The 25,002-nt window shown below is 39.0% G+C and overlaps 3 protein-coding genes across 3 annotated transcripts; all 3 read right to left on the reverse strand.

The window, feature by feature from the left end:
- Window positions 1–139: 139 nt before the first annotated feature.
- LOC138242248 (extracellular calcium-sensing receptor-like) lies at window positions 140–6,659 on the reverse strand. Its single transcript, XM_069197721.1, has 7 exons — window positions 6,593–6,659; window positions 5,219–5,381; window positions 4,534–4,825; window positions 3,083–3,913; window positions 2,613–2,840; window positions 1,443–1,566; window positions 140–1,020 (listed from the first exon to the last, which is right to left on the reverse strand). Exons 1-7 carry the CDS (start codon window positions 6,657–6,659, stop codon window positions 140–142), a joined length of 2,586 nt encoding a protein of 861 aa, XP_069053822.1.
- A 2,617-nt stretch (window positions 6,660–9,276) lies between these two features.
- Window positions 9,277–13,787, reverse strand: LOC102696985 (extracellular calcium-sensing receptor-like). Its single transcript, XM_069197722.1, has 7 exons — window positions 13,775–13,787; window positions 13,476–13,650; window positions 12,840–13,131; window positions 11,654–12,484; window positions 11,255–11,482; window positions 11,013–11,136; window positions 9,277–10,220 (listed from the first exon to the last, which is right to left on the reverse strand). The coding sequence occupies exons 1-7, from the start codon at window positions 13,785–13,787 to the stop codon at window positions 9,310–9,312; spliced, it is 2,574 nt and encodes an 857-aa protein (XP_069053823.1). The 3' UTR covers window positions 9,277–9,309.
- Window positions 13,788–17,052: 3,265 nt separating this feature from the next.
- Window positions 17,053–23,259, reverse strand: LOC138242249 (extracellular calcium-sensing receptor-like). The gene is made up of 8 exons (XM_069197723.1): window positions 23,100–23,259; window positions 21,695–21,869; window positions 21,046–21,337; window positions 20,462–20,820; window positions 19,990–20,266; window positions 19,482–19,709; window positions 18,850–18,973; window positions 17,053–17,993 (listed from the first exon to the last, which is right to left on the reverse strand). The coding sequence occupies exons 1-8, from the start codon at window positions 23,257–23,259 to the stop codon at window positions 17,083–17,085; spliced, it is 2,526 nt and encodes an 841-aa protein (XP_069053824.1). The 3' UTR covers window positions 17,053–17,082.
- Between the last annotated feature and the right edge of the window lie 1,743 nt (window positions 23,260–25,002).

Genomic DNA, 25,002 nt, shown 5'->3' on the forward strand with positions numbered 1-25,002 from the left:
TATGAGGATGCAAATATCAGTTGACATACTAACAATATTAGATCAGGGTAAGGTGGTTCTCTTGCTCAATTCACTTCTCAGAATGGAATGAAAAATTCTAACAGCACTTGTGAAACAGGTACATTTTCTTGAACTTCCTTCAGTTCTTAGGAGCAGCTCTGCCCATAAGGGCTTTCTTGGTATTTTTCTCTGGATGAAGCAGAATGATGTAACATTTTGGTGCAAATATCGCAACGAGGAGACCGAAGCTTGAAGCCAAGATGGCAAAAATCTCCACAGCATCCGAGTATTTCCCAGGAGAGCTGACATAAGCTGGTATGAAAGCGATCCAAACTGCACAGAAGATGAGCATGCTGAAAGTGATGAACTTGGCTTCATTGAAGTTATCAGGCAGGTTCCTTGCAAGGAAAGCCAGCAGAAAGCAGACACTGGCGAGCAAGCCTATGTACCCCATCAGAAAACTAAATCCTGTAATTGATCCAATGTAACACTCAAAAATAATTTTTGAGTTTTGATACTGTGTGTTTTTAAAAGGCACAGGGGATGCTGTACTCAGCCATACAGTACAGATTACAGCCTGGATGACAGTAAAGACAAAAACAGTGCCTCTCTGTTGTGCAGCACCAAACCACTTCATGACATTATTGTCTGGCAGTGTGGCTCTGAAGGCCATGATGACAACAATGGTTTTCACAAGAATGCAAGATATGCACAAGACAAAACTGATCCCAAACACAACATGTCTCAGCATACAGGTGAGGTGTAGTGGCTGACCAATAAACAGCAATGAGCAGAGGAAGCAGAGTATTAGAGAAAACAGCAACAGGAAGCTCAGTTCGGAATTGTTGGCTCTTACAACTGGGGTGTTCCTGTAGTGAATGAACACAGCTAAAACTGCAGCTGAAATACATGCTCCACATATTGAGATTGTTGTCAAGGAAATCCCCAAAATCTCATGAAATGAAAGGAACTCGATTTCCTTCAGCACACACTGGTCTCTGGTTGGGTTTGACCAGGAATCTGGAGGACATCTGAAACACTCAAAAGAGTCTATAAGAAAAAGAAGCAGCCGTGCCTTTATTAAACACAGGAATCATATATACAGTAAGAGAATTGAAAACTTAACACAGGTTTTGAAGATTACACATTATTAATATTGTCACATTATTTTGAAGATATTAATAAGCGAAAACCTTTAAAAATAGAATTGTTGCTGTAAAGGCAACATATTCAGTGAAGTTTTGCATAATTAATACATTGGCTTAATATTATTAATGTTTCAAAATGCACATGCGCAAGATTATTTTCTTATTTAATACACACACTCCTGGGAAGTTAAGCTCATACACAATTACATTTAGTGTTTGAAGCAAATTCTACTCCTTTGAACTTCTAGCATGGAATACAGATGAGTATTGGTTTAAATTAATAGTGCTTCCCACCTGTGTGGTTGCTGATGTCTCCCTCTGCACAAGGCACACAGTCGAAACAGCAGAGGGGCTCCCCTTTCCTGGTTGCCTTCCTGGTGCCAGGCTGACAGCTTTCACTGCACACAGACCTGGGGGGCTGGGGAAGGATAAAGCAGTATGTTCTTTGTGAACAATATCATATGTTTGTTTTGGATAACAGCATGCATGATTTTTTAAAAAAATGTTCAATATCTGTATGTATCAATGAATTATCATCAAATATTAAAGTTCATTCCAATTGGCCATAGTTTACAGATCTTGGCAAAAAAAAAAGTATCTGTGTTGACTGATGACTAATCCATTTTAAAGGTTTGCACATTTACGCATGTTTATATATATATAACAAGAGACAATGATATGTAAAACAGTGAGCAAGAAAAGCACTATATGAAAAACAGCACATTTTAGTGTGAACACAACGATTTACCCATGTTTTGTTTCCAGTATAGAATTGCTTTTTGTTTTTTTGTTATACCCACCCGATTTTGGAATTGCCAAATACAGTGCATGTTTCTCATTTCTCTGCTAAGAACAATATGACATCATACAAGAGAGAATGAAAAGTCTCCTCTGCGTGGCCCATCATCAGGCCTCTCATCTTTGAACACAGCAACAGCTCAAGGGGCTAAGCCACCATATTGTAAGCACAATTCCTTACAGGATTAGGAATATGTTCTATTCTCAACCTTTAATCTTTAGAATCCTACTTTCTAAGATATATTTGCGCCAAGATAAAGGTTCGGCATCAATTGGAGCAGAGAGGGGAGGCACATCCCTCCACAAACCTGCAGGAGAAATCTGTGAAATCTGTCTGATGCTGACTAATCCCACTCTCCTCTCTGTGTTGCACCTTCAGAGCTTGAGCCACACATTTAACTCCAGTCAAGCGAAATATGTTCAGTTAAAATTCACCTTGAGATGAAAAAAAAGTTCCAGGAAAAAATAATACCTAGAAACTGACAGAAAATTGAAATCACTAGGAATTGAAAAACAGCATACTTAATATGCGAGGAAAATAACCAAAAATACAAAACATAGTTAACTAAACCTAAAGATCATAACACTTAAATCACTTTTTGGCAAATTAACATGGATATTTTAGAATAAATCTGAAATAATCAATACTGATATGGATTGACCTACACTGTTAGATTCAAAGTTCCAGAATATTTTGTCTTCATTCAGTGTGAGCTCTTGTCCAGCAGGAGCTGATTCATCAAACAGACCGATTGTTACTGTTTTCACAGACCCGTCATCGGCCCTCTGCCAGTTCATCACATCATAGATTGCAAGAGCATCTCCGTTCTCATCGAAGGACACCCTGTCTCCATAGTGAGTAGTGAAGTTCACTCTCTCCAGGTAGTGCAGCAGCTGGGAGGGGGGAAAAAGGCAGATACAAATTATTAAATGATTAAGCAAAAAGACAAAATGGGTTTCTACAATATTAACAATAGAAACCTCATACTGGAAATAGAATGAATGTATTTAAAACATTATTGAAGCTAATAACAAAGGAACACAACAAGCAAGTTCATTTTTTATCTTGTATAATTATTTGACAAGTTTGTTCAGAATTTGACAAATCTGAATGATTATTTCAGTATATCTTTCACCTGCCAGGGCTGCACAGTTGTGATTTCTGCACAGGAGTTATTCTGAAAGGGCCCTTTTCCAGGCTCACAGGACATCAGATTGTGCAGGGAGTGTGCCAAGGCGTACACTGCTTTATACACGTTGTAGGAAACCCGTAGTTCTGAAACATCACTGTAAGACGTTTTGGTTTTTTCAATATCTTCTGAACCTGTGCAGATTTTGTTGTCTTCCAAGTTTGACAAATTCCGATTCTTTATTTCATTATGAAATTTGCAATCAAATATCTTTTCCCAGAACAGTTTGATTAAATTGTTCCTGGAGTCAAACACAGGGTAAATCTGAAGGAGATATTGTTCCAGCCCTGGAACTTCTCCTCTGCGAACTGCAATTCCTATAGTCCCACCTAAATAGGGCAGTAACTCCTTAGTGTGGAAGACAGGTGAGGCAGTCCAGGCTTCACTAGCAATCCACTGTCTGCCTCTGATTTCTTGCCGAACAATTTCTTCTGCCAATGGAATTAGATAAGCTTCTGTTGAAAACACAACAATAACTTTGGCCGTTGACTGTTTGATGGTCATGATGATCTTAAGAATTTCAGATTTGTCATTGTTACGAGGGAGGATTTCAGAGAAAGCTATGCAGCCAAATTTATTTACTTCTTCAATAAAAGTCTTGGCTGCATACAGCCCATAGTCATCATTGCTCACAATTACACCAATCCAAGTCCACCCATAATGCCTGAGGATTTGAACCATGGCTTTGACCTGGAACGTATCACTGGGAATAGTCCTGAAGAAAGAGGGGAACTCCTTTCTATTGCTTAGGCAAGAGCAGGTGGCATAATAACTGACCTGCAAATGAAAGAACAGAAATATAATTCAGGAAATGAAAAATAAGAAATACGTTAGCTTTTAGTTTTAAAATTGGAATAAAAAATTCTGTATTCTGATATACACATTTAAATCTGTTTCAATAACATGTCATTGCATACTAAACAGATTTTAGAGTCTGTCAGAAAAGAAAATGACAATACAGTTATGAAAACAATAAACAAATCCAATCGTCTTCTAGCCATTTAAACCAGGGAGGCTGAGTCTGATTTTGCTAGTAACCGACACAAGGAAGGTTACACCCTTCACAGGATGCCAGTCCATCACAGGGCACACAATTGACACAAACGTACACGCACTCATGCCAGGGACAATTTTACCAGAAGACAATTCATCTACAGTGTCAGCTAGTCTTTGCGCTGTGGGAGGACACCAGAGCACCCAGAGGGACCCCAAGTGAACACAGGGATAACATACAAACTCCACATGGATAGCACATGGAATTACAGATTAAACCCCGCGTCCCAGCCTGCTGACGACCGTGCCCCCCAACAGTTTTATAACCAAATCTAAAACTTTCAATTGATTTACAAATAAAAGTTCCTGAGGACTACTAATCTGATTATTGTTTTACCCCATACCATTGGAACCCCAAAGAGGCCCAGCATTCTTGACATGGCAATAGAATGTGTAGAACCAGGATCCCCAACAATGGCTAAGACAGGGGGAGTCCCTGTACAGCTGTAGTCAGTGACAGAATCATCCTCTCCGCTGATCAGAGCTGTTGCTGCTCGAAAAGCCACTGCCAGCTTCACACAGTTGTCATACAGCCTGTATCCCAGTGTGATGTTAGGGAGAAGAGCAGGGTCTCTGTTTATTTCCTCAATAGCAAAAGCCATGGTCTGTGCCCACTGAAATCCTGCAAAATCAAAGCTGACAAAAGCCACACTAAGCAGCAAAATAAAGCAATAGAATTTGACCTGTCTTCATGTACCATGCTGTCTACAAAACACTTTTTTAAATATGATATATTCACTTGGAAATATGCATACAAGTCTGAAGCAAGAATGAGTTTCCCGTCAAGATAAATTATGACATACAGTAAATAACTGCAAGTAAATAACTTCCCGCAGTTACTACTCATTTTCTTACCACAAGAAATAAAAACATTTTTAAATTCACTTTTACACTATCTATTTAGTGTGTAATCCAAATCCTGCTCATATGTGGATTATACTTTACCTCCTGATATAGAAAATATTTTATTGTTTCAGAAAACTGTGTCCCAGACATTCTATCAAGGAGCAGCACAATATGGTCACTCACCGCTCACAGCTCAATGGCTCAGGCTTAGCAGTAAAAGACAGTTCAGGATACACTGTTATAAAGTGGATTTCAAACATTCCACCCAAAATGATATCCCCTTCTTTATACAGCCCATACAAGTCAAATTCTTCTCTGAGCCTGCATGTATGCACGACATCAGTGTCTGTTAAGCACAAAGATAATGTAATAATATAAAGACCAAACAGCATTGTTTCAAAACTAATGATCCTGCCTTGTTCCACTAATCAAAAACACCTCTATATAGACAATGTGTGATTCTCTGGGGACGCATGTAAATGACATCATTGTAACCGTTTAGTGGCTGGGAACTTTAGCCCACAAAATAGTGTTTCTATTTTTTACCAGGAAACCCACAGCTGTGTATTATAGATAATCTAATGTTCGGTGCTTCAGTGGGCAACCTGTTTTTTTTAATAAAATCAAAATTGATTTTGAACACCTAGACAAACATCACCGGAAGACTTGAGCAAAATAGGTTATGTAAAAGCATTTTAATATCATATGCAAATCAGCCAAATCTAATTTAGTGAGAAAAACTATTTAAAGTGAAAGCACAATCATTACAGTATAAATATTCATGAAATAAGAGAATATTACTAAAAGAAAATATGTAAACATTTCTGTTCAGTGTAAACGTCAGCCACATATTTGATTCTCAGTTTATAAAACACAGAAGCATGAAAAATGTGAAGCTGAAAACCTATTTGCATTGCACTGGATTTATTTGAAAGGAAGGGGCCCCTAGTGGAGATCTAGAACAGCTGTAACAGACAAGTTCACACAGTAAAGAAGGGGTGTCCTGAGTAACAGAGTGGGGACCCTCAGTTAAGAGGCACAGTAAAGAAGGGGTGTCCTGAGTAACAGAGTGGGGACCCTCAGTTAAGAGGCACAGTAAAGAAGGGGTGTCCTGAGTAACAAAGTGGGGACCCTCAGTTAAGAGGCACAGTAAAGAAGGGGTGTCCTGAGTAACAGAGTGGGGACCCTCAGTTAAGAGGCACAGTAAAGAAGGGGTGTCCTGAGTAACAGAGTGGGGACCCTCAGTTAAGAGGCATAGTAAAGAAGGGGTGTCCTGAGTAACAGAGTGGGGATCCTCAGTTAAGAGGCACAGTAAAGAAGGGGTGTCCTGAGTAACAGAGTGGGGACCCTCAGTTAAGAGGCAGTGTTTCCTCCTGGCTCTGCAGCAGGCAAGCTGGTGAGCACAGCACTTCCAGGACCTGCTTCCTCACTGGCCTGTTCCCTGCAGTGGGATTCCAGAGCTTATCGGCCCTCATTCTCTCTCCACAGCTGCCTGAAGGTGGCAGCCAGCTGCAGGAGGTCTCACTCCTGGCTCCTCCTGCTGCTCCTGTAGCTCACAGCTGGGCGTGGAGGACTGAAGCCCCTGAGGACTGTGCTCTCCTGGAGTCAGAGCACCACAGCTCATCGCTGCTTCATCACAGCCTCTCTGTTCAGTTTCTCTCCTCTCCATGAGCTCCCGGGCTGCCTCACCTCTCAAGTCAATGGCACGCAGCAATTAAAGAGCACAGGTCCCTGAGCTGTTACACTCAAAACAATTATACCCATACTAACAAGATGCGCAACTGTAGACTCTAAATAGAAAAATATATCTTTAGCAATCTAGAGTCTGACAGAAAGCTTCTTATTTAAAAGAGTTTTAAATAAACATTTCATGTATGATGATCTTTTAATAGTTGTTTCATCTTACACATGTGGGGCGTAGCGGTGGCTCTGTGGCTAAGGATCTGCACCTGTGGCTGGAAGGTTGCCAGTTCAAATCCCACAGCCAGCAGAGGAATCCTACTCTGGTTGGCTCCTAAGCAAGGCTCTTAACCCCAGCTGCTCCAGGGGCACTGTACAATGACAGACCCAGCACTCTGACCCCACACTCTCTCCCTATCTGTGTGTCTGTGTCTCCTGGAGAGCAAGCTGGGATATGCAAAAAGATAATTCCTAATGCAAGAAATTGTAAAGGGTTAATAAAGTGATGTTATTATTATTATTATTATTATTATTATTATTATTATTATTATTATTATTATGTAACTTAAGAAATGTTTCAGATTCAGTCATCTCTATTGGGATAATCTTTTGACAAATCAGTATTATAGTGGTTTGAGTATTTAGAAACAAAATACTGTCAGGTAAATTACATACAGAATACTATATTTGATCTATTTCAGGAGTTTGTTTTCATTTTTTTTACATTAATCTGTTAATGTTAATAAAGGTAGTTACTTTTAAAAGTTCATTCTAGCTCAGACTGTAATTAAACTATTAAGTAGATAAGAAATCTGATTATTTGTTTCCAAGTCTTAAACAGGTGAAAACTAAAAAGTGCCTCTCAAGTCTGGAGGAAACCAAAACTTGAGGACAAGATTTTCTTACCTGTGTACCAGTTAGAGATGTCACAATAGAGTACTTTTGCGCATAGCTTTGAGCTGTTCAGGAGATGATACAGTAGGAGCTCTGTGTATTTATAAGCTAAAATGATACATTAACAATAGGCAGATCCTTCATGTGTGGTTTCCATCCTAAATATATTTGCAATGAAAATGGAATACTAGGAAGAATTAAAAAAGGATAAACAAAATTTTCTATCCCAACACAAACTGAAATGTATGTAAGAGTTGATTTGGAAAACTTTTAGACATTTTGTATTGTTCCAACATTACGGACTTAATAGCAGAAAAAAATGTATGTGCATGTGATATTTTAATTCAGGGTATTAAATATAGTTTTGCATTCCCCACTAATGTAGCTTTCTAAGTGTGTGATATATACTAATTTCTGCTACTATGAAGCCCACAGAGCTGACTGCAGGAGAAAGACTTTCAAACGTCGACACAAAAATGGCAACATCCCAATTATTCTCCCTTAATGAATTAAATCATGTATTTAAACATGAGCTAAATGTTCAACAGTGCATTCACACTAACCTTACCAACTGCTAAGAGCTGCACTGTTCAAGTTAGAGGCTGCGCAAAGAAGGTATTTCTCAATCATGATACTCTGGAATACATGTACTTATGCTCAGAATATTGTATACAGGGTGTATTTTTCAGTGGAAGATATGATCTTTACGTTTAGAACGAAGGCATTTTTCTCTGGTAACAGCACCAGGGTAATTCAGTCGTTGCAATATAATCATTATCATGATCTTGATACATAAAGTATACATCAATGAATCAATGTCATATCATTGTATATATATAAAGGCCTCCATATACAGTATTACATCAATACATTGTATGTTCTCGCCATGTCCGTGTGGGTTTCCTCAGGGTGGTAGATCAGTTGGATTCTGAGAGGATCGGCCCCAGGTGGTATTTATGAACCATGGAGGAATGTAACGTCATTCATATACAGTACAACAACTGCAAAGGCCGCTAAGACCACCTGCATTCAGCAGATGTGTGGTACATACAAGTCACCATGTGGTACATACAAGTCACAAATGATGTTTCCAATCAGCACATACAGTCCTGTGCACTGCCACTGTGCTTAGAAACATGCTCACCATGTGAATGTGCCTCAGAATTCATTGCTTCACAGTGCGCGGTTGTTTCACCACCACAATTTCATGAAACCTGAGTAGCTATAACCAACTCGATAAATCCATACACACAATCATACAATCCATAAAATCATAACACACTTTTTGAGTCCTTTGACATGTTTATTAATGAATCAAGCAATATACACTTCATATATACATCTGACTTGATAAAAAGTGCAGCTTGAAAGTTTCAGAGGTATCTGTTTTATAATCTTTCAGTATTTTAAAATGAAAAAAACCCAACTCAATCAACCCATCCTTGGAGACCTTGAAACTGCACATGTCTGGTTTCAGTATTGTCAGTTGAATGGGACACACATAATTTAAGAGCTGCTTAAGGATGACTTCTTCAGCTGATGTTGATAACAAGTAATGTTGCAAAAATAAGTTAGCATGATAAGTTTTACTGTGTTAAAACTAAACTCTCATTGGACACCAAAAAATAAAAAAAATAAAAAACAGTGACTGTGAAACTCTTAAATTATTTACCCTAAGTTCTTCAAAACAACGAGTGCCTTCAGTTCTTAGTACCTGCTCTGCCCATTAGGGCTTTCTTGGTGTTTTTCTCTGGATGAAACAAAATGATGTAACACTTCGGCGCAAATATCGCAATGAGGAGACCAAAGCTTGAAGCCAAGATGGCAAAAATCTCCACAGCGTCCGAGTATTTCCCAGGAGAGCTGACATAAGCTGGTATGAAAGCGATCCAAACTGCACAGAAGATGAGCATGCTGAAAGTGATGAACTTGGCTTCATTGAAGTTGTCAGGCAGGTTCCTTGCAAGGAAAGCCAGCAGAAAACAGACACTGGCTAGCAAGCCTATGTACCCCAGCAGGAAACTAAATCCAGTTATTGATCCAACATTACACTCAAAAATGATTTTTGAGTTTTGATACTGTGTGTTTTTAAAAGGCACAGGAGATGCTGTACTCAGCCATATGATACAGATCAGAGCCTGGATGACAGTAAAGACAAAAACAGTGCCTCTCTGCTGAGCAGCACCAAACCACTTCATGACATTATTGTCTGGCAGTGTGGCTCTGAAGGCCATGATGACAACAATGGTTTTCACAAGAATGCAAGATATGCACAAGACAAAACTGATTCCAAACACAACATGTCTCAGCATACAGGTGAGGTGTAGTGGCTGACCAATAAACAGCAATGAGCAGAGGAAGCAGAGTATCAGAGAAAGCAGCAACAGGAAGCTCAGTTCAGAATTGTTGGCTCTTACAACTGGGGTGTTCCTGTAGTAAATGAACACAGCTAAAACTGCAGCTGAAATGAATGCCCCAAATACAGATACGGTTGTCAAAGAGATTCCTAAAGTCTCCCCATATGAAAGAAACTCGATTTCCTTCAGCACACACTGGTCTCTGCTTGGGTTTGACCAAAAGTCTGATGGACATTTTATACACTCAAAAGCATCTACAAGAAACAGAATCAGAAATGTTTATATTAAGGAAAAGCAGAATATGTACTTTATATATCCATGTTTAAACATTCTGTACAACCTGAACAAGACTTTAAATCCATACTGAAATGTAAGAAGAGAAAACACATTTTGTCACTGATGGCTGGGCATTGTATATAAAGTATTTAGATAAAGTATTCAGTTTGTTTTGTGGCTGCTGTGTTATAATTTGCACATTTACACTCTCGAAAGATTCCCTCCCTCATGTTAAAGTCCCATGATGGGTTTACAGATGAAAAAACAATTATGACTGACAGTACAACCAGCATCCCAGGAGAACTTTTCCAGGAAGGTAAAAGAAGACAGCAATTGTTTCTCTTTGTGATTATACACTGTACTGTACTGTATATGTTTTGGAATTAGACACTACTCCACCTCAGTCCAGCTCACTATTCTGCTTTAAAGAAGAATTTAAAGAAAGCAAAAACAATGTAACAATGAATTTCTCTTAAGAAAGACTGTCTTTATTAAAGCACATATTTTGCCTTCATAAAAAAAAGCTTATTTATGATTCAGAATACATGAGAGAGAACAGGCTTTCTTTTTCAGTAATTACACTGATGTTCTACTGGGATATTGAGAAAGCCTGGACTGCCTTGTTGTTAGAATCTCCACAACAAGACAGATGTTGTCATACCTGGAGCTCATACACAATGCAACATAGTGTTTGATGGAACTGATCCTTTTTAGCATTGCTAGCAGGGAATATAATTAAACACCAGTTTAAATTATTATCGTCTGCCCACCTGTCTGGTTGCTGATCTCTCCCTCTGCGCAAAGTATACAGTCGAAACAGCAGAGGGGCTCCCCTTTCCTGGTTGCCTTCCTGGTGCCAGGCTGACAGCTTTCACTGCACACAGACCTGGGGGGCTGGGAAAGGAAAAAACCTAAGAACAAATGCTCTAGGATAATAGCATGATTTGTTCAAGCAGTTGATCAAGAAATAATCAAAGGAGATACATTTCATGTTATGTGCAGTTAAACTTACAGAGTTATATTCAAAGTTCCAGAAGATCTTGTCTTCGTTCAGTGTGAGCTCTTGTCCAGCAGGAGCTGATTCATCAAACAGACCGATTGTTACTATTTTCACAGACCCGTCATCGGCCCTCTGCCAGTTCATCACATCATAGATTGCAAGAGCATCTCCGTTCTCATCGAAGGACACCCTGTCTCCATAGTGAGTAGTGAAGTTCACTCTCGAGAGGTAGTGCAGCAACTGGAAGAAAAGATTAGGAAAATATGAAAAACTCAGTGTAACATCATATATACTGTATAAGAATTTAAATTTACTTAGACTTAACAATAAAAAAAATAGAAGTAAATAGAAGTTAAATAGAAGTTTTTTCGTTAATATTAAACTAAAGTTGTCTAATTTGTAATCTCTCACCTGCCAGGGCTGCACAGTTGTGATGTCTGCACAGGAGTTATTCTGAAAGGGCCCTTTTCCAGGCTCACAGGACATCAGATTGTGCAGGGAGTGTGCCAAGGCGTATACTGCTTTATACACGTTGTAGGAAGCCCGCAGTTCTGACACATCACTGTAAGACGTTTTGGTGTTTTCAGTGTCTTCAGAACCTGTGCAAATTTTGCTACCTACTATGTCAGATAAATTCTGATTGTTTGTTTTATCTTGAAATTTGCAATCAAACATCTTTTCCCAGAACAATTTGACTAAATTGTTCCTGGAGTCAAACACAGGGCGAATCTGAAGGAGAAATTGTTCCAGCCCTGGGATTTCTCCTCTGCGAACTGCGATTCCTATAGTCCCACCTAAATAAGGCAGTAACTCCTTAGTGTGGAAGACAGGGGAGACAGTCCAGGCTTCACTAGCAATCCACTGTCTGCCTCTGATTTCTTGCCGAACAATTTCTTCAGTCAGAGGAATCAGATAAGCTCCTGTAGAAAACACAGCAATAACTTTGGCCGTTGACTGTTTGATGGTCCTGATGATCTTAAGAATTTCAGACTTGTCATTGTTACGAGGGAGGATTTCAGAGAAAGCTATGCAGCCAAACTTATTTACTTCCTCAATAAATGTCTTGGCAGCATACAGCCCATAGTCATCATTGCTCACAATTACACCAACCCAAGTCCACCCATAATGCTTGAAGATCTGAACCATGGCTTTGACCTGGAACGTATCACTGGGAATAGTCCTGAAGAAAGAGGGGAACTCCTTTCTATTGCTTAGGCAAGAGCAAGTGGCATAATAACTGACCTGCAAATGAAAGAACAAATTATAATAAAGAAAAAAATGAAATTAACACATTTCCCACAGTACAGTTGTTTCAATTCTTTAATGTTTCACTTCCAATAAATAATAAATACAGCTATTTGAATTCTCAAACTACTATGAGTTTCACTGACCAATGAACAAATATTAATTTTTCCTGTCATACTGTGCTTTCTACATTACATGGGATTAACAGTATATCAGATGAAAAGTAAAATACAAATTTTCACCAACATAACCAGATGCCCCTAAACTTAAAACAAAGTGGATATCAAATATATCTGAGGATATATTCAGTATGTCTCACAATATTACTGTCCTGACCATTGCTTTACTGTACCATTGGAACCCGGAAGAGACCCAGCATTCTTGATATGGTGATAGAATGTGTAGAACCAGGATCCCCAACAATGGCTAAGACAGGGGGAGTCCCTGTACAGCTGTATTCAGTGACAGAATCATCCTCTCCGCTGATCAGAGCTGTTGCTGCTCTCAGAGCCACTGCCAGCTTCACACAGTTGTCATACAGCCTGTATCCCAGTGTGATGTTGGGGAGAAGAGCAGGGTCTCTGTTTATTTCCTCAATGGCAAAAGCCATGGTCTGTGCCCACTGAAATCCTGCAAAATCAAAGCTAAAAAACCACAGTTCTCAGTACAGTGCAATAGTGAAATCTGATCTATTCTCATATATTATGATCTGTATAAAATGTGTTTTAAATATAATTCAGATATTCAATTGAATATATGAAAACAGAAAACATGTTGGTGTCAAGACAATTGTGAAAAAAATAATTGCAATCTTCATCTGTTACTACTCTTTGAACAACCAAAATTAAATTCTTTCTTACACAATCCCTAAAGTATAAAATCCAAATGCTGCTGTGGATAATACCTTACCTCATTATAAAGTAAAATATTTTTATTTCGTCAACTCCAGACTTTCTGTTAAGGAGAGCAACACAATACATTCACTCACCGCTCACATCTCAGTTGCTGAGGCTTAGAAGTAAAAGACAATTCAGGATACACTGTTATAAAGTGAATTTCAAATATCCCACCCAAAATAATATCCCCTTTTTTATAAAGCCCATTCAAGTCAAATTCTTCTCTGATCCTGCATTTGGGCACAACATCAGTGTCTGCCTGCCTACCTAAACCAAAGTATAATGCAAAAATATAAAGAACAACCTGCATTGTTTCAGAAAAAATGAACCTGCCTTCTTCCGGTGAACAAAAACACAGCTATATAGACAATGTCTTACTCTCTGGGGATACCTCTGGATGACATGATTGTAAATGTTTAATGTCTGCAATTGTCTTGGAGTGCACACAATACACCACCATTAGTGGACCATCAAAATTGCTTATATTGAAATAAGAGGATTGCATTGAAAGACTATATAATATTTTTTAAGTCAGCTTCAAAAATTAGTTGCTTTCTTCTCAGTGTGTAAAAGGTAATTTAAAAAATAAATTAAGCAGTATTTGAAAAATGCAACATTTTTAGGAATGGAAGAAAGGAAGGGGCCCCTAGTGGAGATCAGGAACAGCTGTAACACAGACAAGTTCACACAGTAAAGAAGGGGTGTCCTGAGTAACAGAGTGGGGACCCTCAGTTAAGAGGCACAGTAAAGAAGGGGTGTCCTGAGTAACAGAGTGGGGACCCTCAGTTAAGAGGCACAGTAAAGAAGGGGTGTCCTGAGTAACAGAGTGGGGACCCTCAGTTAAGAGGCACAGTAAAGAAGGGGTGTCCCGAGTAACAGAGTGGGGACCCTCAGTTAAGAGGCACAGTAAAGAAGGGGTGTCCCGAGTAACAGAGTGGGGACCCTCAGTTAAGAGGCACAGTAAAGAAGGGATGTCCTGAGTAACAGAGTGGGGACCCTCAGTTAAGAGGCAGTGTTTCCTCCTGGCTCTGCAGCAGGCAAGCTGGTGAGCACAGCACTTCCAGGACCTGCTTCCTCACTGGCCTGTTCCCTGCAGTGGGATTCCAGAGCTTATCGGCCCTCATTCTCTCTCCACAGCTGCCTGAAGGTGGCAGCCAGCTGCAGGAGGTCTCACTCCTGGCTCCTCTCCTGCTGCTCCTGTAGCTCACAGCTGGGCGTGGAGGACTGAAGCCCCTGAGGACTGTGCTCTCCTGGAGTCAGAGCACCACAGCTCATCGCTGCTTCATCACAGCCTCTCCGTTCAGTTTCTCTCCTCTCCATGAGCTCCTGGGCTGCCTCACCTCTCAAGTCAATGACACGCAGTAATTAAAGAGCACAGGTCCCTGAGCTTACTGTTACACTCAAAACAATTATACCCATACTAACAAGATAACAAATATAAACCAGTGACAGAGACAGAGCTTTTGATGAGTAAAATAGAAGGCTTCTTATTTAAAAAAGATTTAAATACACCTGTTTTTATATCTATGATCATCTTTTTATTTTTTAAAGTTTACTTTATAAAGATTTGCATTTTGCAAATGTGTTGAAATATTTATTTGTCACACTTAAACTGTAGACTACAGTGGTTAGAGTATTTGAAAACAAAATTACGTAAATAACATGAGAAATATATCAATTTTAAGTGTATTCCGTTTTAATCTAATGTAATTCCTGGTATTAAATACAGTTTTGTGTTCCCTACTACCTTCTTTAGTGTGTGACATGTACAAATTTCTTCACTCTGAATATGTGAAAATCTGTTGCATTATAATCTGATTCCGCAGTATCTACTGTTTGTCCCAGAGAGATGACTAAAGACAGTCTTTCAAAGGTCAAAGAGATGTAAGCATGGCACTTGTGGATTTTAAATCTTATGTTTAACCTTCACGAAGATACATCAGTGGTTTTCATCACACTAACCCTACCAACTACTCTGAGCTGCACTGTGAGAGCGAGAAGCTGTGTATAAAGGAGGGTATTTGTCGGTCATGATGCTGTTGAAGACGTTATTCTGCTCAGAATATTGCACAAATAAAGGATGAGGAAACGAGCAAGCAATATACTGTAAATTTATTTTTTTCGACAGCGGAAATGATATGATCTTCAAGTTTAGAATGAAAATGTTTATCACTGCTAACAAAACGAACGTACATCTCATTGTGATGTCAATATAATAATAATAATTGCTTACACTTACAGTATATAGCGCTTTTCTGGACACTCCACTCAATGCACTTTACAGGTAATGGGGACTCCCCTCTACCACCACCAATGTGCAGCATCCACCTGGATGATGCGACAGCAGCCATAGTGCGCCAGAACACTCACCACACATCAGCTATCAGTGAGGAGGAGAGCAGAGTAATGAAGCCAATTCATAGAGGGGGATTATTAGGAGGCCATGATTGATAAAGGCCGATGGGAAATTTGGCCAGGTTACACCCCTACTCTTTTCGAGAAACGCCCTGGGATTTTTAATGACCACAGAGAGTCAGGACCTCGGTTTTACGTCACATCCGAAGGATGGTGCCTGTTTACAGTATAGTGCCCCCGTCACTACACTGGGGCATTAGGACCCACATGAGTCGCAGGGTGAGCGCCCCGTGCTGGCCCCACTAACACCTCTTCCAGCAGCAACCTTAGTTTTTCCCAGGAGGCCTCCCATCCAGGTACTGACCAGGCTCACACCTGCTGAGCTTCAGTGGGTTGCCAGTTGTGAGTTGCAGGGTGATATGGCTGCTGGGATATCATATATTGATATGATATCCCTCTGAAGAAGACTGCTGTTTGGGTGACTGGCTTGAGGTTTGAAAAGAACTGTGAATAACTGAAAGGCAATTAGCAAACACAGTCTGTAGGCAGAACTCATTATTTTCACTTGGGATGCCTATACAAAGTGATTGAGTATTATAAAACGCTTTCATTGTGAAGAAATAAACCATGGAGCAATGCAATGTGGTTCAAATACAACAACAGCAAAGGGTGCCAAAGGACACTAAGACTGCCTGCACTGAGCAGATGTGTGGTGCATCATGGACACAGATGATATTCCTGCTCAGCACATACAGCACTCTGTTGTGTGAACTGGCACTGTGCTGAGACTATGCTCACTATGTGAATGTGACTCAGGTTTCATTTCTCCACAGTGCACGGTTGTTTGACCAGGCCAACAAACTTCATGGGACCCTTATATCTATTCAAGAAATCGATGAACACCAATCAAAACATGTTTTAGTAAATGAGCCCTCTGAAAACTTTATTTATATGAGTCATGCTATATACAGACTACATACAGTATATAAATCTGTCTCGTGAAACAGTGGAGATCAATATATTATGTACTGATACATGCTTCTAAGGTTATTTTCAAAACTCACCCGGTAAAACATCTTACAATCAAACCTTCCATCTTCATTCCTAGAAACAATGGTACACAACACTTCTTTGGATTTCAGCATTGTCAATTGAAGGGAAACAAACACCAATTCTGAAATTCTGAAGCTGTAGAAAAACAATTCTTAAACTGGTATTGATGTACTGTAGCTGTAGCGATACATTAAAAAGGAAAAATTCTGATTATAAATCATGAAAAAAAATAAAATAGCAACTGTGAAACTGGTGGATGGTTTACCCTGAGAGCTATACACAAATATACCTTCAAGTCTTTGTTGCTGCTCTGCCCATAAGGGCTTTCTTGGTGTTTTTCTCTGGATGAAGAAGAATGATGTAACATTTTGGGGCAAATATAGCGAAAAGGAGACCAAAGCTTGAAGCCAAGATGGCAAAAATCTCCACAGCGTCCGAGTATTTCCCAGGAGAGCTGACATAAGCTGGTATGAAAGCGATCCAAACTGCACAGAAGATGAGCATGCTGAAAGTGATGAACTTGGCTTCATTGAAGTTGTCAGGCAGGTTCCTTGCAAGGAAAGCCAGCACAAAGCAGACACTGGCTAGCAAGCCTATGTACCCCAGCAGGAAACTAAATCCAGTTATTGATCCAACATTACACTCAAAAATGATTTTTGAGTTTTGATACTGTGTGTTTTTAAAAGGCACTGGGGATGCTGTACTCAGCCATATGATACAGATCAGAGCCTGGATGACAGTAAAGACAAAAACAGTGCCTCTCTGCTGAGCAGCACCAAACCACTTCATGACATTATTGTCTGGCAGTGTGGCTCTGAAGGCCATGATGACAACAATGGTTTTCACAAGAATGCAAGATATGCACAAGACAAAACTGTTTCCAAACACAACATGTCTCAGCATACAGGTGAGGTGTAGTGGCTGACCAATAAACAGCAATGAGCAGAGGAAGCAGAGTATTAGAGAAAGCAGCAACAGGAAGCTCAGTTCAGAATTGTTGGCTCTTACAACTGGGGTGCTCCTGTAGAAAATGAAGACAGCTAAAACTGCAGTTGAAAAAAGTGCCCCAAGCACTGAGACTGTTGTCAAAGAGATTCCTAAACTCTCCCCATATGAAAGAAACTCTATTTCCTTCAAAACACACTGGTCTCTGTTTGGATTAGACCAGAATTCTGGGGGGCATTTGAAACACTCAATGGAATCTATAAGAAAGAGAAACATTAATTTAATTATAATACCAATTATATTATATATAATTATATTATAATACTAAAAATGTAATAGTTAGATTTTTGTTTAAAACGAAAAGTGTCAAAGGAAGATTCCTGTAGACTGCTGAATGACTAGTGTGAGAGAAAACAAAGCAAACTTTAAATTAAGATAAGTTCACTTTATTGGCCATATACAATTTCTTACATCAGGAATTTTTCTTTTCGCATACCCAACTTGCTCTCCATGAGACACAGTGAGGGAGAGAAGCTTTGGGTCAGAGCACAGGGTCAGCCATTCATACAGCAACCCTGGAGCAGTTGGGGTGAAGGGCCTTGCTCAGGGGCCCAACAAAGTAGGATTCCACTGCCCGCCGCAGGATTTGAACTGGTAACCTTCCAGTTACAAACACAGATCCATAGCCACAGTGCTACCACTCCACCCAAATTAATTATTTTGTAACAGTTAAGTAAAAAACTATTAAATAATCATTTACTTATGGGGATAATATAGGGGATAAAAGCTGCTAACATTTTCTTTTGAGGCTACTGTGCTATATTCAAATTCAAGGAGTTTATTACCATGACAGATAAATTAGTGCATTTACAAAGCAGAAACAATTAAAAGTAGAAACATATATTCAACATATATACAGTATAATGAACTTTAGGAGACTTTAGAAACTTATGTTGAGAAATCCTGGACTGCCTTATACTTCAAAATGTCCACAAGTCAACACGCATGTTGATATGTGGATTTACTACAGTGAACAAAGTGTTATAAAGGAAATGTGTATTTTTAACACAAAACATTAATAAACATTGATCAAAATTATGACAGCCTGCCCACCTGTGTGGTTGCTGATCTCTCCCTCTGCACAAGGCACACAGTCGAAACAGCAGAGGGGCTCCCCTTTCCTGGTTGCCTTCCTGGTGCCAGGCTGACAGCTTTCACTGCACACAGACCTGGGGGGCTGGGGAAGAACAATGTCTTTTTAAGATTATATAAATGATTTTTTTTAATTCTGTTATAATAGCAATTAAATTAAATCAGTCATCCTTTAAATATTAGGTATACTATACTTATAGTAAAAATAAATTGGCGTAATGCCTGTGAAGCTACAGTACATCATCTGTTTTTCTAATACTGAGACACTCACACCTCTCAACAATAAGACAGCTATTATAAAAACGTATATATGAAAACTGAAGTATAGACACAGCTAAAACATTGAAGCAAATTTCTTACTTTACACTTTACACTGATCTTACAAAAATCAAATAAAAAAGAACATGAAGAATTCAATGTAAAAGTTATACATCATAACAACAAATTCAAAGTCTGACAAATCAATTCAATGAATGCTTATTTTGCCAAAAATGAGAAATACTTAATTTTAAATACGCAAAAAAGCACACAAACATGTTGATTAACACTGACGTTGTTGATTAAAAAATTAGAATTAAGCTTAAGTTACTTACAGAATTAGATTCAAAGTTCCAGAAGATTTTGTCTTCATTCAGAGTGAGCTCTTGTCCAGCAGGAGCTGATTCATCATACAGACCGATTGTTACTGTTTTCACAGACCCGTCATCGGCCCTCTGCCAGTTCATCACATCATAGATTGCAAGAGCATCTCCATTCTCATCGAAGGACACCCTGTCTCCATAGTGAGTAGTGAAGTTCACTCTTGCCAGGTAGTGCAGCAGCTGACAGTCAAAAAGATTAATGACACGCATAACCAATAATTTCAGTAAGCATTTGCAGTACTTGGCTGAACAAAACTCTCACTGGAAGAAAATAAATAACGTCAATATTTAAAACAATGCACCTGTAACCATTACTTTCCAATTAGAATACATGCAAAGATGATAAAATAGCTGATGAAAGTATTTATATAACTAAACCTGTTTAATACCTGTGAAAAAAGCTGTACTGTGGTTGTTAAAAAATAAAGAATTAATTAATTCCTTTGTGATAACCTCTCACCTGCCAGGGCTGCACAGTTGTGATGTCTGCACAGGAGTTATTCTGAAAGGGCCCTTTTCCAGGCTCACAGGACATCAGGTTGTGCAGGGAGTGTGCCAAGGCGTACACTGCTTTATACACATTGTAGGAAGCCCGCAGTTCTGACACATCACTGTAAGCAGTTTTTTTGCTTTCAATGTCTTCTGAACCTGTGCAGATGTTATTACCTTCTGAGTTTGACTTATTGTGATTGTTTCCCTCGTCTTGGAATTTGCAGTCAAACATCGTTTCCCAGAACAGTTTGACTAAGTTGTTCCTGGTGTCTAACACAGGGCGAATCTGAAGGAGAAAGTTTTCCAGTCCTGGGATTTCACCTCTGCGAACTGCAATTCCTATAGTTCCACCTAAATAAGGCAGTAACTCCTTAGTATGAAAGACAAGGGAGGATGTCCAACCCTCACTTGCAATCCACTGCCTGCCTCTGATTTTTTGCTGAACAATTTCTTCAGTCAGAGGAATCAGATAAGCTCCTGTAGAAAACACAGCAATAACTTTGGCAGATGACTCTTTGATGGTCCTGATGATCTTAAGAATTTCAGAGGTGTTGTTGTTACGAGGGAGGATTTCCGAGAAAGCTATGCAGCCAAATCTATTTACCTCCTCAGTAAAGGTTTTTAAAGCATACAGCCCATAGTCATCATTGCTCACAACTACACCAACCCAAGTCCACCCATAATGCCTGATGATTTGAACCATGGCTTTGACCTGGAACGTATCACTGGGAATAGTCCTGAAGAAAGAGGGGAACTCCTTTCTATTGCTTAGGCAAGAGCAGGTGGCATAATAACTGACCTGCAAATGAAAGAACGAGAGCTATTTATGTGCCAAAGTGATAATACAATGAAGAAACGTGCAGAAAAGTATTCAGTTGTTTTGAAATTATGAAATTCATTAATCTTTATAAAATATGCATTTCAAAATCCTCTATACAATTTACATTTCTTTAATTCTATTTCAGAAAACATAATTAGAAACATGTTACTCAATACTGATCCTCTGATAAATGTAATACTGTACCATTGGGACCCGGAAGAGACCCAGTATTCTTGACACAGCAATAGAGTTTGTTGAGCCAGGGTCCCCAACAATGGCTAAGACAGGGGGAGTCCCTCTACAGCTGTAGTCAGTGACAGAATCATCCTCTCCGCTGATCAGAGCTGTTGCTGCCCGAAGACCTACTGCCAGGTTCTCACAGTTGTCATACAGCCTGTATCCCAGTGTGATGTTAGGGAGAAGAGCAGGGTCTCTGTTTATTTCCTCAATAGCAAAAGCCATGGTCTGTGCATCCAGAAACCCTGTAAAGTGAAAACTGAAAGAAGAAACAATTGGTTAAAAACAAAACAACTAATGAATTCAAACAAATCTTCTGTCTCATGCATTAGCATGAGACAAATAAAATCTTACTTTAAGCCACATAAAATATTATGTAAAAATGATTTAAAAATAGAAACTTAAAAAAAACACCAAACAAAATGTGATCTTTATGTTTTCATCAACTGTACTTAAGTTCAATTTGAAGTTATCCCTGAGCTGAATTGCAGTATCTACATCCTTAACATGTACTGTGCAGACAATGCTTTAGCTCATAACATAACAAATATTCTAATGTGTCAGGAAACTGTGTCACAGACATTCTATCAAGGAGCAGTACAATATATTCACTCACCGCTCACAGCTCAATGGCTCAGGCTTAGCAGTAAAGGACAGTTCAGGATACACTGTTATAAAGTGGATTTCAAATATCCCACCCAAAATGATATCCCCTTCTTTATACAGCCCATACAAGTTAAATTCTTCTCTGAGTCTGCATGTGGGCACAATTTCAGTAACTGTTAACCCAACTATTCCCAAAGATACAAAAATAAGAAGACCGAACTGCATTGTTTTAGAACAAATGAACATGCTTTGTTCCAGTGATCAAAATCACAGCTATATAGACAAAATCAGACTCTCTTGGTATACCTGTGGATGACATCAGAGTAACCCTTTCAGACCTGTGACTGTACTGGAGTACACACTTAACACCACCCAGAAGAGTCAATTACTCACAAAATACTGTTGTTTCAAATCACCTTTTAATTGTTCTGCAAGGCTAAAAATGTTTTTTTCTGAGTTTCTGGATGGATTTTTTCACTAAGAGTAATTACCTGGGGACATTATTCACATTATGGTCACTATGAAAGCTAAGCACCACAGCTTAATGTAAGATTTTTAGAAACTGCTAGAAATATACACTCGACAAAACCAGGAAAGAGTCAGTAAAATGTTTTCAGTTAGTTTGCCTTTAAAGATTTTTGTCTTCAAACACTCAGATCTGCTGTTTAATAATCTAGGTACTCACACTACCAAATGTTTTCCAATTATCTGTTTTTTGTTAATTGAAATAAAAACAATTACTACATAACCAAAATGTTGTTTTTGCCAAAATGGCAAAAGTCAGGGAAACTTTTAAGAAAATGTGCAGATAAAGGCTTGTGGTGAGTCATTGAAAACATTCATGCACTGAAAAGGTCATATTAAAAGAATATGGCCAATTAAAAAGCAGGTGCTGTCTAGCCTGTTTATTACATTTCTAAATATTCAAAAATGTGGCATAAATTGTTTTAAATTCTATGTTGCATCAAAGCTTTAAAAATGATGTAGCATTTTCTTTGAGAAGAAAGGAGGGGGCCCCTAGTGGAGATCTAGAACAGCTGTAACACAGACTTGCTCACACAGTAAAGAAGGGGTGTCCTGAGTAACAGTGGGGATCCTCAGTTAAGAGGCACAGTAAAGAAGGGGTGTCCTGAGTAACAGAGTGGGGACCCTCAGTTAAGAGGCACAGTAAAGAAGGGGTGTCCTGAGTAACAGAGTGGGGACCCTCAGTTAAGAGGCAGTGTTTCCTCCTGGCTCTGCAGCAGGCAAGCTGGTGAGCACAGCACTTCCAGGACCTGCTTCCTCACTGGCCTGTTCCCTGCAGTGGGATTCCAGAGCTTATCGGCCCTCATTCTCTCTCCACAGCTGCCTGAAGGTGGCAGCCAGCTGCAGGAGGTCTCACTCCTGGCTCCTCTCCTGCTGCTCCTGTAGCTCACAGCTGGGCGTGGAGGACTGAAGCCCCTGAGGACTGTGCTCTCCTGGAGTCAGAGCACCACAGCTCATCGCTGCTTCATCACAGCCTCTCTGTTCAGTTTCTCTCCTCTCCATGAGCTCCCGGGCTGCCTCACCTCTCAAGTCAATGACATGCAGTGACATGCAGTAACTGAGCTAACTGTTACACTCAAAACAATTATACCCATACTAACAAGCTGCGCAACTGCAAAACATTGAAAAATAAATACGAATCTAAAAGTGCTTAGTGCTATTGCTCTAGTTGTTCTAATCTAAAGGAATTTAAAGCATATCAGATTTTTTTAATCGATGGTTATCTTTTTATTCTATGAATAGTTTGTTTACTCCATAAAAGTATTTTGCATTTTACAATTTTGTAGTTTTTCAACTAATGTTTCAGATTTTATTACTTTCATCTCTGAAAGGCAAATGTTTAAAATTAAAAAAAGATTTAATCATGGCATCTGTGAATTGTAAATCCTATATTTATATGTTAAATATTGGATAAATATTGCACAGTGTCTTCTTTTAAAGCCGTGAGTGGTCTTCACAATAACTATATCAGTGTCTTTGAACTGCACTGTCCTTCAGAGCGGCCGTGCACAGGGGAAGGGTTTTGTCAGTCATGGTGCTGATGAATGCAGTACAGGTACTTCTGCTCAGGATATTGAGGTTGCTTGACCAGGCCAACAAATTTCATGGGACTCATATATCAACTCAAGAAATCCATGCACACCAATCAAAACATGTTTTAGAACATGCAGGATGTATTTTTCTATTTTTCAGTGATAGACGCAATATGATCTTTAGAATACAAACACGTATCACTGGTGCAGGTAACATCAGTTATTGCAGTATCATTATGATGAGTTTCATATAAAGATCACAAATTAAAATTTTATATCAGTATCATAACATTATATACACTGTATATCACAATTTCAACATATCATAATACAATTTCAGACTGCAATAATATCCCTCTAAAAAATCTTTCTGGTGAGTGCCTTGAGGTTTGAAAAGAACAGTGAATATTAGAGAGCCAATTGGCAAATGAACTCCTTATTTATACTTGGCATGCTTATACAAGGAGATGAACTGTTATAAAATTATTATAAAACACTTTCATTGTTAAAAAATGAGCCATGGAACAATGCAATGTGGTTCAATAACAACAACACTTAAACAGTGCCAAAGGACACTAAGACCTCCAGCATTCAGCAGATGTGTGGTCACCATGAGATATACTGTATATACTGTACAGTATATGATACAGAAGATATTCCAGGTCAGCACATACAGCACTCTGTCATGTGCGCTGCCATTGTGCTTAGAACATGCTCACCATGTGAATGTGACTCAGGTTTCATTGCCCCACAGTGCACGGTTGCTTGACCAGGCCAACAAATGTCATGGGACTCATATATCAACTCAAGAAATTAATGCACACCAATCAAAACATGTTTTAGAAGATGAGCCTATTGAAAACTTTATTTATATGAGTCATGCTTTATACAGACTACATACAGTATATACACTTTTGAAACAGTGGAACTTAATATATCATGTACTAGTAAAAAACGCTTCTAAGTCTTCTGGTATTTTTTCAGATCTCACCTGGTGAACATCTTACAATTAAAACTGTCATCTTCATTCCTACAAACTATGGTACTGCACGCTGCTTTGGAATTCAGTATTGTCAAGAGAAGAGAAAAACACTAATTCTGAGAGCTGTTGAAAATAAATTCTTAAACTGGTGTTGATGGGAGTTAATTTTTCAAAGTTACAGTAGGTTAACAAACCAAAATAAAAGCAGGATAAGGTAGCACATTACAAAAATCTGATTTTAAAAAAAATGAAAACCTAAAAGAGCAACTGTGAAACTGG

This window comes from Lepisosteus oculatus, chromosome 13 (genome assembly GCF_040954835.1).
Source record: "Lepisosteus oculatus isolate fLepOcu1 chromosome 13, fLepOcu1.hap2, whole genome shotgun sequence".
Lineage (NCBI taxonomy): Eukaryota > Metazoa > Chordata > Actinopteri > Semionotiformes > Lepisosteidae > Lepisosteus > Lepisosteus oculatus.